Source organism: Macaca nemestrina, chromosome 11, assembly GCF_043159975.1.
Source record: "Macaca nemestrina isolate mMacNem1 chromosome 11, mMacNem.hap1, whole genome shotgun sequence".
Taxonomy (NCBI): Eukaryota; Metazoa; Chordata; class Mammalia; order Primates; family Cercopithecidae; genus Macaca; species Macaca nemestrina.
In genome coordinates, this window is record NC_092135.1 from 88,434,772 (window position 1) to 88,450,143 (window position 15,372).

The following is a 15,372-nucleotide window of genomic DNA, read 5'->3' on the forward strand; positions in this document are numbered from 1 at the left end:
TAATAATTATACCTAACTTCATAGCATTGTCACTAAGATTAAATGAGATAATGCTAGCAAGCACATAGTAGGTCCTCAACTATGAACAGTAGGTAGTATTGTTACTAATTCACTCCTCTAACAAGTATTTATTAAGCACACACTGGGTGACAGGCACTGTGCTAGAATCGGGGGATATATGGAATCTATAATAAAGACAAAGGTCAGTCCTCGTGGGACTAACATTCTGCTGCAGTAGACAATGAACAGTAAGTAGATGATTTCACTTCTGATAATGATGGGTGTAAAACAGAGTGAAGGGTCCCAGAGTGACTGAGGAGAAGCAATTGTTTCAGCTCGGTTAGGCTGGGAGACTTTCCCTGAGGAGGTGGCATTTGAGCAGAGTCCTGAATGGAAGCCCCCAGTGAAGATCTTGGGGGCAGAGGAAACCACATATGTGAATGGTCAGGGAGAGGGTAATAAAAGGGCGCCAGTGTGCTGGGCAAGGATCCTGGGAGGCTTGAGCATCACACTAAGAATTGGTATGTTTTTCTAAGGGAAGCTGAGTTTTAGCAGGAGGTGATATAACTGATTTCTGCTTTTATGTTTTTTGAAGACAACTGCTTGGGCAGGGGATTTCTTATTATTTATCTCACCCTACTTTACAAAGGTCCATTTTTCTTCATTCTCTGAGTTTTAGACAAATTATGAGCTGTGCTGTTTTCTTGAGTCATCAGCTGATGATTCATGTACTCTCTTTGTTGATTTAGTGATTTCTACCAATCCAGATGAAAGTTTTTTGTTTTTTTATTAGCAACTTCAAAATATCAGAATAGCTAAATAATCTAGAAGGTAAGTAAAAAACAAAAATAAGTTAAAAAATCTCCAATTGCTTGAAACTGGGAAGCAGAGGTTGCAGTGAGCTGAGATCACACCACTGCACTCCAGCCTGGGCGATAGATAAGACTCCATCTCAAAAACAACAACAGCAACAACAACCACAACAACAAAAAACTCTAATCTTAAAAATTATAATTATGGGATAATATTATAAAAAATAGTAGTTATACTACCATTTAATTGCTTATTACATATAAAATACTTACAAAAGCATGGTGCTAAATGCTCTTCCTGTAAGCCTTTATTTAATCTTTTTAACAGTCTTGTGAGTTAGGCATTGTTATGTCCGTTTTAGAGATGAGAATTGTAGAGGGATTAAGTTTCCCATGATGACACAGCCAGTGAATAATGGACATAGGATTTAAATCCCAAAGTCATGTTCTCAGCTGCTACCTTATAGCTTCATAGGCACAGGGTTAGATTAGCAACTATTTTGTTCCTTTATGCAACCCAGTCTCACACCTCTTAGTCTTCCTTATTTCTGCTTTGAATGACCAATGTCTGGTACCACTTTTTTAATGGTTTCAACCACCCTCCTGTGTCTCTTCCTGGTGAGATCTCCATCCCTTTAAAGTGCCCCCACTTCCCCAAATTATTCCTTTTACCCCCAGTGAAATTCTTATTCCTTCAGGGTTAGCTCCTCTTAGCAGTGTTAGGATGAGAGTAATGTGATTAAACTAACTTGTACTGAATATAAGTGTCAAAAACTAATGTTTCTAATGATGACCATGTATCATTTAGGAAGAATTTACAATTAAATATTGTGTTCATTCAATATTTCTTTAAAGAAGAGTTTATTAAATGATTAGTGACTGTTCTAGGGATGCAGTGTTGAATATGACAGACATATCCCTCTCTCATGGAGCTCATATTCTGTTGGAGGTGGAAGACAGTAAAACAGAAGAGAAAATGTCAGATGCTACAGAAATGTTAGGTTAGGTGCCTATGGCATTGGGAGTGGAGATAAAATGGATAAAAGCAAGAGTTCTTCTGAGCAGGACCTTGCGTAGCTGGAATGAGGGAGAGGAGTTATATTATGGATTAGGTACCAGATGAGTACTGGTGCCATTTACCAAGGAGAAGAACCCGGGAAGGGAGGTGTGGTCTCTCGGTAGGGGAAGAGGATCCTGGAGTTTGAACTTGTGGAATTCCTATGAGATGGGGAAGATGTTCATTGGAAAGTTGCATTGGTAAGCCCAGATCTTAGAGAAAGGATGAAGTTGGAGATGTCTTTCAGGAAACATTGGCATGTAGAGAACAGCTCCATCCCATGATTTGATGTTTTCTGTAACTACCTTCTTCCTCCTCTCTATTCCCCTTTCGTATTTTCACCTGGTCAATCCATTTTGGGAACTCTTCTTCAAAGAAGGAACATGTCATTATCAGTGTTACTTCTGGAAGCAGTGCCATATAGCAGGACTGTTGGGAAGAGACAAATTCAGTGCTTCTAACGTGGGCATGAAAATTACATCCCAACGTCAGAACCTGAAGTGTTGGATGAAGATATCATTGATCTTCTTTTAATGTTACTCACTGAAAACTCAAGGGCTTTTATCCTAGACCCTCCATTTTCCCTTTGGGCATTTCCTTGGGACTGGAGAAGCACAGAATGGAAGGGAATATGTTGCCCCAAATAGCCTAATAACTTAGGTGTCACTGTCTGTGCCTTGGGCTTATCTGGTAAGTACAATGTAAACTGAGAAAGAAAACAAACAAAGACTTGACCAGCAAACAAATAAATTATATCATACATGTCAGAGAGTGGCATTGTTTTATATTGCCTTACCTCAGAAATGCTACCGTACCTGGAATATATTTCACAGAGAAGATTCTTGTATCTTTTATAGGGAAAATGTTTATGTTCAATTTCCTAATTAGACTAAATCAGTCCTTGTTTTAATTTCCAGATCACCAGTAAAATTATTGTAGACCTCTCAATATATAGTTTTAACTAACATTTTTATTGTTACAATAATCTTAGAAAACAGTTGTTTTATTACATCCATTTTACAATGGCTTAATGAGAGCCTGATACCCTCCATTGATGGAAAGATCAAATTAACTCCTTGTGGTCCTGGGATAGAGTACCTGAGAGCCTGCAGCCACGGTTCATGGAGCCCCTGGGAAGGTTTCCAATTGTGTTAGAGAGTGCCGGTATTAAAGATAGAGATGAGAAGCATGTTTCTGTGGAATGAATGGTGTCCCGCACCTCCTTTGTATATTCAAGTCCCGACCCCCAATGTGATGCTGTTTAGAGATGGGGTCTTTGGGAGGTAATTAAGTTTAGAGGTCATGAGAGTAGGGCCCTCATAATGGGGTTAGTGCCCTTATAAGAATACATACTAGAGAGTTTGCTTGTGTACGACTCTTTTTCTCCTTCTTTACCCTTCCCTCTTCCCCTCTGCCTCCCTCCCTCTACCATATGAGGACACTGTGAGAAGGTGGTCATCTACAAGCCAGGAAGAGACCCCTCACCAGAACCAAGACATACTGGTATCCTATTCTCAGATTCCCAGCTCCAGAACTATAAGAAATAAATGTCTATTGCTTAACCCACCAGTTTATGGCATATTGTCATGGCAGCCTGAGCAAATTAATACATGTGTCTAAATAGAGCAAGGAGAGCCTGAGGCAGGTATAGAGGGATGGGATCCCCAAAGATTCTAAGAGTCAGAAGATGCTAGAATAGGGACCTATGGCCTAACATAGTGGGATGATGGTAGGAGTGAGTCCAGCAATGGCAAACTTGTATTTTTCTGTATGTATATGCGTTCCTGGTAGCATGTGTGTTGGTTAAGCAGATCCACCATGCAAGCCTGGAAAAGAACAGATTTGCTGTTTGCCCGAAGTCCCTTCTGAGTGGTGGAGTTGGAGACTTTAGCCCAGGTTGTCTAGTTTATAAGCCCATGCTCTTTTGTATATATTAGACACTAATATTGGTATCATCAAAATAGAGACTTGTATCATTGCTATTTTATTACTATTTATTAAGTTACTATTAATTACTATGACTTTCAGTACTATTATTACTATTAAGTTATTCATAGCTCTACTAATTAAATTTTATTAGAAATCTAATATATTTCAAACACAGGTATAATATTACAACATCTTCGTGAAACAAGATTTTAAGGTTAAATGATCACTACTCTGTGTGTGTATGAAAGAAAGCACCTTCTAAATTTCCCTGAAAGGTTTCTGATCCGGCTGAGGGAGGCTCTGCTGGCCATGGGAAGGGCATAGGATTTGACAACAGAAGACCTGGTTGAGTCTTGCTTCTGCAGTTTGTTGATCTGCACGACCCTGGCAACTTGGTGAACCTTTCAGGGCCTTGGTTTCATCAGCTGTAAAAGAGGATTAATAACAACCCTTATCCTTCCTATTTCAGAAGATACATGAGATACAGAGATACATGAAATACATGAGATACAAGGTGGAAAAAATGCTTTAAAAATTGGAGAACATTATAGAATTGTTAGTATGGAGGGTGGGCACGGTGCGGGGCATCGTGCAGAGGTCTCAGAGATTGCTGGAACTGATGCCCTTTCTTCCTTAATGTCACAAAGGACAGGAGTGGTTGGGAAAAACTATATCAGTTACAGTTCCTCATTTAAAAACGGAATAGAGCAAAATTTCTAGCCATAAAAGTTCAAGTTGACAGGTTTGAGGTAGGAAGATGTTTATTGTAATTGTATTTACTCTGCATTTTTTTTTTTTTTTGAGACTGAGTCTCACTCTATCACCCAGGCTGGAGTGCAGTGGCACAATCTTGGCTCACTGCAACCTCCGCCTCCTGGGTTCAAGCAGTTCTCCTGTGTCAGCCTCCCTTGTAGCTGGGATTACAGGCATGCACCACCATGCCCAGCTAATTTTTATATTTTTAGTAGAGATGGGGTTTCACCGTGTTGATCAGGCTAGTCTCGAACTCCTGACCTCAGGTGATCTACCCGCCTTAGCCTCCCGAAGTGCTAGGATAATAGGCATGAGCCACCGTGCCCAGCCTACTCTACTTTTTTCCTTACTTGAAAAATCCATGACTTAAATTTCACTTCAGACAGAGAAGGTGTTTAGCATTGTGAGTGGGAACTACTTTGACTTCAGTCTGAGTGCTAGTGAATGTTCAGGAACGACAGTGAGGGAGATGACCCTAAAGCCAGTGATGCCTCTGGCCTGGCTCAGACTTTTCATAGGGGGATCTGTGGAGCCCCATCAGGAATTGAGGAATGGAAAAGATCGGGGATCCTTTCAACTCACTCGTGGGATGAGCCCCACTCTGGGAACTCCCTGGCTGCTCTAGGAACCTGCAGGGCTGATAGCACGGCCTAAGCCCAAGAGGGAGACTCTGGACAGCCCTGTCCCTGCCATTCTCTCTGTCCTGTTCACACCCCTCTCCTTTTGTCATCCTGTGTATGGTGCCCCACCCCCTCAAGGCAAGCATCCACTTCTGGTTATTTAGTTTCAAAGTCTGCCTGCTTGATGCAGCTCATGTCCAGCTGCAGGTAAAAGGTGGAAACCCTGGTGCACCCCTCGTCCTGCCTCAGCATCGATACTTGCAGTTTCTGTGGCTACCTCGGTAGAAATGATCTTTCAGCGCATTTCTTCTCATAACACAGAATTTTGCTTCTGGGTAAGCTTTTCTCCTGTGATCCAGGATATTGGACAGCTGTTGAGTGGCATTTGCTTTTCTACTTTCATCTTACCCCAGTCTTCCCAGTGACTTGTCAAAGTTTAAATGTCAACTGTCTTCTGATGCCAACATAAACATTCATCCAGCTTCCTTAATCCAAGCGCACAGCTGAATTCAGAAGTCTTATCTACACTAACAGTGCCAGTCTGTTTCTTATGGTCCAATCTAGAGGAATTTCCTTAATCCCTTGTCTAGGTTTGATTTCACGTAGGGAGCTTGGAGTATGGAAAATAGCACATTGCTATTACCTACTGAAAGAGCATGGTCTGGCAGGAGGATGGGGACCTTGACCTTCCACTGGCCAACTGACTTTGTGGTCCCAGTCCACCCCTCTGGTCCTCTCCTTCCTTGTCTCTGTGAAAAGAGCGAACTGGATGCTATGGCTCCTTTCAGTTCTGACTCTAATGATCTAACTTTCTTTGGCTGGTTTTAATATGTGAAAAAACTACCTAGCAGACCCTACTTCTTCCTGTTGGCCTCCTATCCCCAGGACTCAGACTTTGAGTGGTTTTTGCTGACAAGTCAAAAATGTGCACGAAGCCATTCAAATAGACCATCTAGCCAGTGATAGGGAATGTGATTTATGATAGCAGTTGCTGGGATCTACATAGAGAATTTTATTTCCTTAAAGCCAACTGGCCTGAGTGGAAATTGGGACCGCAAATCTCAGACACTTCCGCATGTACTGGCTCAGGCAGAATTGGTAAAAGATGTGGCTATTCTCGCTGAAATATTTACATTTAATTTAATGGTAGCTTGCATATTTGCACAGTGTTTTGCAGTTTTGTTTTTTTTTTTTACATGCTGTTTAATCTTTTCAAAACTCCATAGTATAACAAAAGCAGTTATGACCACTCCTGAGAAAGTCCACCTCAACTATGCATGTGCCCTGGATGCCACCACCTCAGCCAGCGTGCAGCATATGCCCCACCATGCTGCCCATTTTAAAACCAGATTAATTAGCACTGTTTGTGAAAGCTTTTCATTTGACCTCAACCACTGGAAAAGCAAATAGTGATTCATGAAATAAAGTAAATGAGTAAATATGGTCAGAGTAGGCTGTACAAAATGCGAAGAGTCCTCCTCTAGGGAGACAGCCTCACTCTGACTCCCCAGGCCCAGGGAAGCTGCCAGTGGTGTCACACACTCTATTGCTGATCTAGGGAGGAAGTGGCTCTGTAAAAAAATACTGGCATTCTTTACTCAAGTTTGCTTGATGTTGGAGTTGTAAGTGACCTCGAAGGGCATTTTAATGGGCTGAATTGTGGCCCCTGAAGATTCATAACCCACACTACCTCAGAGTGCAACCATATTTAAAGTTAGGGTCTTTAAGGAGGTGTGAAATTAAAATCAGTCATTAGGGTCAGCCCTCATCCATTATGAGCAGTGTCCTTGTGAGAAGAGGAGATTGGGGCCACAAATAGGCACAAGCGAAAATAGGAAATGACACAGGGAGAGGATGACTTGTCTGCAAGCTAACGAGAGGGGTCCTGGAGAAACCAACACTGCCAACACCTTGATTTTGGACTTTTGGCTCCCAGAACTGTGAGAAAATGAATTTCTGTTGTTGAAGCCACCCAGTCTGTGGTATTTGTTACAGCAGCCTTAGCAAGCTAATACAGTCCTGTAGGCCTAGCTTCACCCTAGTTTTAGATTCCCTTCCCCCACGTGCTCGACAGATGGTTATTAGCCTTTGCTTGGCCACTTCTAGAGATACAGAACTTGCTATCTCCAAAAGCAGTGGAGGTCACTTGAGACTCTTTCAGTGGAAGTGGCAAAAAACCTTACCCAGAGTAACTTAAGTAAAATGGGGACTGTATTGTCCAATTGAGAACTCCAGCCAATGACTGCTGGTGTAGCTTTAATTGGGTCTCATATGATGCGATCAGAATGCATCTCTCCCTCTATTAGCTCCGTCTCCTTTTGGGCATGCTTACTCATCTCCCCTAGTTTCTGCTTAGCAGAAGGTAAAACAACAACATCTATTGTACTGGCTACTTCTGCTTAGCAGAAGGTAAAACAACAACATCTATTGTACTGACTGCTCCCAAGTCTGACATAGAGAGTGAGTCCACTCCCTCTTCAGTAGAAAAGCCCTTCCCATCCTTGAGTCTCACCTGCGGTTTTGCTTCTCCAACTCCGTAGGGGTTTCTCCCAGAACATCCTACCCAAGACTCTCCTTTTTCCTCCCTCCCTATTCTGGCTCCTTTCTCTTTTGTTTTCGTCAGTGATCTCTTAGGATGTGATGCCCTTAACTGTACCCATTCCTGCCATGTCTGGCCACAGTCAGGAACAGCAGGATTAGTATTGCTTTTTATTTGGTCGTGACATTCCTTCAACCTGAGTTTTGATGAACTTGTTCAGCTTCCTCAAATTTAACTTAGGGTCAAGTAAAATTCTTGAGGCCTTTAAAAAATTAACTGCTATGCAAAATGTCAGTGATTCTTCTCAGGAAATTATAGTGTTTGTGTCATATGTATACCTAAGCCATATCCTAGGAAATTTTTAAACAAAATTGTGGGCGGGGGTGTGTGTGTGTGTACATTCAGTCATTTGACTAAATAGAAAATGTAACAACAAAACAGCATATTGTGTCTTCCAAGTCGTTGGGTTCCATTAATCAAGGTTCTATTTTGCTTTAAACATCTCTACTTTTCTACCTGGAGATACACACAACTTAAGAAACAAAACAGATAAGCTAAAATAACAATGGAGAGATGTAAACGTGGTCACAGCCCAGTGACCAGCACAGTGATCCTGCTGATGGTGACCACAGTTACACTCTTAGCTTATCAGTCATTTTAGAGAGGAAGAATCTGAACACAACAAAATGATTTCCGGCTAGTAGAGACTCAGACCCAAACTACTTTTACCTTTTCTTTTTCTATCAGAAACAATAGAAGGAAGTATTAGTAGCTGCAGAAAACATAAACAGCTAAATATTATTTCTAATTCACTCTCTGACATACAGTGTGATTCTTATGCTCTGTTCTACAAGGTTGGGTCAGTGGCCAGCCATACCTGCTGGCTGATAAAAGCTTGGTGGCTCCCAGGATCTTCTTGGTGATCCCTTCAGCTATGCTGTGGGACTACCACTGACTCTGAGCTTTGTGGCTTGTATCCTAGCTCTTACTCTTCTGGTGAGATAGGCTTGTGGTGAGCAGAACCCCGTTATCTGCTCAGCACATGTGCTGAAGTTCCATTGCACAGTGCTTCAGGATGCTCCAAATAAACAAATTGTAATCAGCTACCCATTGAGCTATTTATTGCTTGTTCACATAAATGAAAATATGTATTTTCAACCATAGCCTATTAATGTTAGTCAAAAATGTTGCAGAATATAGACATCTATTTTTAAATATATTTATAGGCCTCTTTTCTAAGTCCATTCATTCTTTCACATACCCATCACTTATTCCTATACCATAATCAGATATCTTAAACGTACACACACTCACGTATGCACACACGTATATCTGCATAGTGTATATCCCTAGTGCTTAGCACAGAGTATGTTCAATAAGTATTTGTTAATTGATATTCTATTTGAAGTATTCATATTTTCTCTCCAGTTTGGGACTATTTACCAAGTGCCTGGTATGTGTCAAGCACTGGGGATAAAACTGAGCCAGCATAATATGAAAGTCCTCACCCTGCATGGAGAATGCGGTCAGGTTGTAGGTGCACTGTTACAACCAAGATAAGTGTTGTGAGGAGAGGCACATGATGCTGCAATCATGTATTAAAGGGGATGGACCAAGCATGAGATGGAGCTGGGTGAGAGCTGAAGAATGTCAAGACACAGAGACAGGTGGGGATGGTGGCCCAGTGAGTCCATTTGTCATCCCTGTGAGTGGAAGGCCTGAGAGCTAGGCAGTGTTGTGCCAGACAAGGTGATAAGGAAAGATATTTTATAATAGAATCTTCTTTATGTCAGCAATTTTGATGCAGACATTCCTACTGTGTTACATAGACTTTCTGATGATCCATGCAGCTCTTGAAGCAAACACTCTTGTTAAGTCTGACACAGAACACCATTTTCTTTGTCCAGAAAGAAAATGATTATGGCAACACTATTTCCTGTGCCTTTCTTAACTGTTTAGACAACTATATGGTTTACTCACACCCAATCTCCCAAGAGTTTCAAAAGAAAGGAATAATTTAAATACGAACTAAGCTAGAATGTTGTATGGTTTTGAAGCCAAAGTAGAAACCCAGACAGTGATCCGTTCAGGTTGAGAACCGGGGGTCAAACATCACACATCATTTAATGTGTCTGTTTATACTGCATGAAACACAGTGACTTGATGTCTGTTCATTCTTTGAGAAAGTAGACATGCACTTGGAAAAACATTCAGTATTTAGTAAAATCTCTCCCCCACCCCTTGGGCAGTCCCCCAATTCCTCTCCTTAGAGACCATCCGTTATATGAGGTTCTAGTGTTGTATCCTTTTAGAGATACTCTGTTCATGTGTAAGTATGTAGCTGTATGTGTCACTTCCTTTTTCTGACATAAATATTACAATACTATACTTACTATTCTGCAATGTCTTTTACCTTGCTTTAAGTGACAAACAGTTCTGGAGGCTGGGAAGTGCAAGATCAAAGCGTTGGCAGGTTCGGTGACTGGTAAAGGCCTCGTTCTCTGCCTCCCAGATAGCGCCTTGAAAGCTGTGTTCTCTCATGGCAGAAGGCAGAAGGGCAAAAAGGGGAAACAGCTCCCTCACACCTCTTTTACCCACTCACGAGGGCTCCACTCTCATGACTCAATCACCTCCTTCATACTATCATCACATTGGTGAATAAGTTTCAACCTATGAATTTTGGAGGGGATACAGACATTTAAATTATAGCATCTACAATCTGTGATTTCTACCAGTTTTAATTTTTTTTTTTTTTTAGTGTGGACCATGAACCTTAAGATACTTTCAAAACAATCTGAGAGCAGAAGTCTTTTAATTTAAAAATTTAAAGGTTGCCTTTCCCATGCCTAATTTGACAGTAGTTTTTTCCCCACCGTTTAAATCTTTATTATTATGTGATTATTAAAAAGTACGTAACTCACTATACAAACTCAAAAGCTACAGAAATATACTCCTTAGGCAATGAAGGGACCTGTCACCACAGATTTCCAAGTTATCATTGTTCATGATTTGCTGTCTGTCTCCTTGGTTTGTTTTTATATTAATATAATGTGAATATGGATATTAATTGATTCCATATTGAATACACATGCAGACATTTTATGGAGAAATGGGAACAGAATAACCATTGTTTTAAGAGATTTACCTCATGGTTCTCAACAGGGGCCATTTAAAAATGTGCGTAGGAGCTATTTTAGTGTTTCAGACACTGGCATTTAGCACCCAAGGGTCAGGGATTTTAAACAGCCCACAGTGAATGGTGGATCCCACACAATAAAGAACTGCACCATCCAAAATGATAGTAGCTTGTTGAGAAATACTGTTTTCATAAGAATAATGCTTCCTTTTGCCCTCATATTTTATCAGTTTATATAAGATTATATTAAATGATGTTACAGATTCATGGAGTACCTGAGCAAGGCAGGCTCTTTTTGAGTACAAAGAGGAAGAAGACATAGCCGTTGCCTCCCAGGGACTCAGTCTTCAGTGTGCAACAGACTGTGATGAGTCTTCTAATGGAAACAAAGAGTGTAGCAGAGGAACGGGGCGGGGGATAGGAGGACAAATTATACCTGGAGACATCTTGGGAGGCTTCTTGGAAGGGATGATCCCTTTCAACAGTGGGACTCTCAAAATCAGAGGTACCAGTGCCCCAAGTCGGATCTTGGAAAAAGGGTGAGAGATGCTGTCAGCCCTGCTACTTCTAGGCAAGCGCTTGGTCTGAACTTGAGCTGTGGCAGCTCCTGCCTGTTGCTCAGGTCATTGATTCTGTGGCCATGTCTCCTCTCCTCTCTGGCCACTCTTGCCACCATTCTAGCATTAGAGGAGTGTACCATGATGTAACTCAGGCCACCTTCTTGGGATGGGAATCCCAAGGAATGCCAGCTATGATTCTTTCAAACCAGCCAGTCCTGGAGTGGGACACAGGATGCAGGAGATGCCATGGAGAGGACGAAAAATGGGGAGAGAGGATGACAAGACTCCAGACAGTTACAGCAAAGCCCTATTCTGCTAGTCAGGGACAGAGAAATCCTGGCAGGATATCCATAGTAACATTATATCATGGAAGATAGCTGGGAGGAGGGGGACAGTTATGAGAAAACAAATTTTCTAGACTAAGATTTAATTCTTTCAAGGCCTAAACCTTATATTTTAATTATTTTCTAAAGAGTTTGGATATATATTTTCTTACTCTCTTAAACTGACAATAGAGAACATCATCTTACTTAGGTCAACAGTGTGAATCAGTGATTATGTAGAAATAAGCTTCATTCCTGGGGAGGAGGGCACATCAAGTGCTTGTGCTGAGCACAGGACTCTCCACTCTTAATCAGCAGCTGATGTCTGCCCACTCAGCCTACTCTAGGAAGACATCTATAACAATTCTAAACAAAAAATTTTTTTTAGGGACAAGTTTATATAGGCCATAAAAGGATAATCTGGGACCAGATGAATGGCTTATGCCTGTAATCCCAGCAACTTTGGGTGGCTGAGATAGGAGGATTGCTTGAGCCCAGGAGTTCATGACCAGCCTGGGCAACATAATGAGACTTTATGTCTACTAAAAATCAAGTTAGCTTGGCGTGATGGTGCACACTTGTAGTCCCAGCTACTTGGGGGGCTGAGGTGGGATCACTTAGGCTCTGGTGGTCAAGGCTGCATTGAGCTGTGATGATGCTACTGTGCTCCAGCCTGGGCAACAGAGCAGGACCCTGTCTCAAATAAATAAATAAATGAAAATTAAAAATCTGAGAATGATGGAGCCCAACCTAAAGGTGCACCATATACTGTCTACCATACAGAAAACTTAATCCAGTTCATGTATGAGGCAGTTCATATATATAGACTGTGCTCCAGGGATCTGGTGTCAACAACTAGCTCTTTTCATTAGGAAATCTAGTAAAAACTCCAGCCAGGTATAGCTGAGGAAATTGCCCAAGTGGTCTGTGACCTGTTTGAAATATTGCTTTTTGAACCTTGGTTTGTTGCTGGTCTGTCTTCATCTCCCACCCTGGCCTCGAGCAACCTTGTATGCATTGGTTGGTGTGCATGCATCTTTGTGTGAGGGCTTGCAACACAAATTGTAGACAATTGTAAGTCTAACTGCAAATATCCAACTTCCAAGTGATAAAAAACAATCTTCATCTGGGGGCTTTCATTTGTATCCAGTGTATTATTATAATTACTTTGGGAAGTTTTGTTTCTCTGCCAGAGGTTTTGCAAAATGCTTGTTGCCATCAGTCATTAGATGAGTGAGTATAGGTTCTCTGGTGGTGCTGCTCTTTTGCCTCTCAGATCTGGGCATTGTAGGATAACTCCACTTAGGTCTTTCTTTGCTGCTCACACCCTGTGTTGTTTCTGGAATAATATCCAGACTGTATCTGGACTGGAAAAGTTCTTTCTTCAAAAATCCTTAGACTACAATCCTTCTTGTGTCTGTCAATCACCCTGTCTGGCCACAGATGCTTGATATTCTATGGTGAACCCTTGTTCGCTTTGTTTCCTCTGCCTGTGATGCTCTTTCTGCCCTCTTTGGCCAACCACTTCTAACTCAGGTGGCCTCAATCCCAGAGTCAGCTAAGGGTCTCTCCTGTGTCCCATTGCACTCTTTGGATATCTCTTAGTGTATTATATTTAACTTACTTGTTTATGTGTTTGTCTCCCCCACTAGGCTGTAAGTCCCTTGAAAACAAGGTAGATTTCCTCTTCATTTTTATTCCCCTCACAGTATATGGTACATAGTAGCATCTTAATAAATGTTTATTGAGCAAAATTTATGTTCATTGTGGTTTTTAGTGCCTCTTGGTGGGAGTGGGGGAGGGTGGATTTAGCCATAGTATAGTTGGTTAAATTTAGAAAAGTAGGGTCTCACAACTAACTACACTGTTAGGAATTACAGAATGACTCATCATTCATTGTATCTATATCTTAACATTCTTGAAAAAACTACCAGTTTTATTATAACCACAAATCAGCTTAAACTGCTAATACTGTGAATTGTGCTTATATAAGAAATTAGAATCTGTAAGCATTTTTTTCTCCTACTCTTGTATTTTGCTCGAATACAGGATAAAAATGACTGGCAGGTGATTTGGGTTTTCCACAGTGTAGTGTTTTCTGCTGCATCATTTGCTTCTTCTTAATTGTGTTCCTCTTTATAGATAATTTCACTTTACCAACCACCTGTTCTAAAATTGCCTTTGTTTCTTGTCTACTTTTATTACTACTGACTTCCTATTCTGAAATAGGACAGTCATGTTGTTTTTGAGTTTTATCATTATAGGTGTTCAGTAGGTATCTGTATCTCGTTGAGAGACTTTTTTTTTTTTCCAGTGTCTTGTATTTCCAGACATCAGTGCCCAGGAAAATTCTAGGACCCTGAACATGTGCTCATGTTCAGCATAAAAAGGAATTTGATTATCTAGAAAATGATCCAGTAAAATACACTTTAAATTCCTTTATATTAGCAAATCCCTAACTTTATGAGAGTGAATGTGTTCATTTGCTTGGGTTACCATAACAAAGTACCACAGTCTGGGTGGCTTAAAAAACAGAAGTTTATGGCCGGACGTGGTGGCTCACGCCTGTAGTCCCAGTACTTTGGGAGGCCGAGGCAGGTGGATCACTTTAGGTCTGGAGTTCAAGACCAGCCTGGCCAACATAGTGAAAGCCTATGTCTACTAAAAATACAAAAATTGGCCGGACGTGGTAGCATGCACCTGTAATCCCAGCTGCTTGGGAGGCTGAGGCAAGAGAATCACTTGAATCCGGGAGGTGGAGGTTGTAGTGAGCCAAGATCATGCCATTGCGAAGCAAAGCAAAGCAAAACAAAACAAAACAAAACAACTGGAAGTTTATTTCTTCACAGTTCTGGAGGCAAAAAGTCCAAGATTGTCAGCAGGGTTGGTTACTTCCGAGGGCCTCTCTCTTTGGCTTAGGAGTTTTTACTTCTTCCCTTGTGCCTGTTTGTGTCCTAATCTCTTCTTGTAAAAACAACAGTTATATTGGATTAGAACCTATCCATATGACATCATTACCTCTTCTAAGGCCCTGTTTCCAAATACAGTCACATTTTGAGATACTGAGGGTTAGAACTTAGGACTTCAACACATGAACTGGGGGAACACATGGTTCAGTCATAACAGTGCGTGCTATGGCAGTTTAAATACCCCATTCTGATACCGAAGTACTTTTCAGTAACTATTCAGTAAATATATGTGTACTTCTTTGCCTTTTCATAGATCCAAATGCTGTCTTTCTTTCTGCTCAGTTTTACCCTTGCTGATTTCTTGAAGCCACTGGCTTCCCCAAAATGGTTGGTGAGTAAGGAATGTGAATGCTCCTGTCTTTTGGAATACTAGGATAAAAGTTTTGTCAGAAACCAAAGAGTATTTACTTGGATACTTTAAGATGATGATGATGAATCAGTTTTTGAGTGCTTATTTTGGGCGAATCATTGTGTCGTTTTCACAACAAACCTACAGAATACATGTTTTTATCCCCACCTGATATATAAGGAAACTGAGGCTCAGAGAGATGAAGTAACCTTGACCTGGATACTTCTTATTTTGTGTTTTATTTTTTAGGGTACCTGTTTGCTCCTAAAGGACTATCAATTGTGAAAGTAGAAATGTGGGAAAGAAGTGAAGGCTATAGGAAGTT

The 15,372-nt window shown here is 41.1% G+C and overlaps 2 protein-coding genes across 5 annotated transcripts in view; one reads left to right on the plus strand and one right to left on the minus strand.

Annotated features, from left to right (window-relative positions):
- The window catches only part of LOC105468211 (major facilitator superfamily domain containing 6), an 87,318-nt gene that overhangs the window by 42,764 nt on the left and 29,182 nt on the right, over window positions 1–15,372 (plus strand). The window lies entirely within an intron of this gene.
- LOC105468212 (nuclear envelope integral membrane protein 2) overlaps window positions 1–15,372 on the minus strand; it is an 81,768-nt gene that overhangs the window by 5,205 nt on the left and 61,191 nt on the right. The window contains exon 9 of one of the 2 annotated variants that reach the window (XM_011718280.3): window positions 1,035–4,223. The exons of the other annotated variant lie outside the window; for it this stretch is intronic. Within the exon in view, the coding sequence (XP_011716582.2) occupies window positions 4,220–4,223 (4 nt within the window). The 3' untranslated portion in view covers window positions 1,035–4,219. Of the gene's footprint in view, window positions 1–1,034; window positions 4,224–15,372 lie in introns of those variants that run through there. 2 annotated transcript variants of the gene reach the window in all.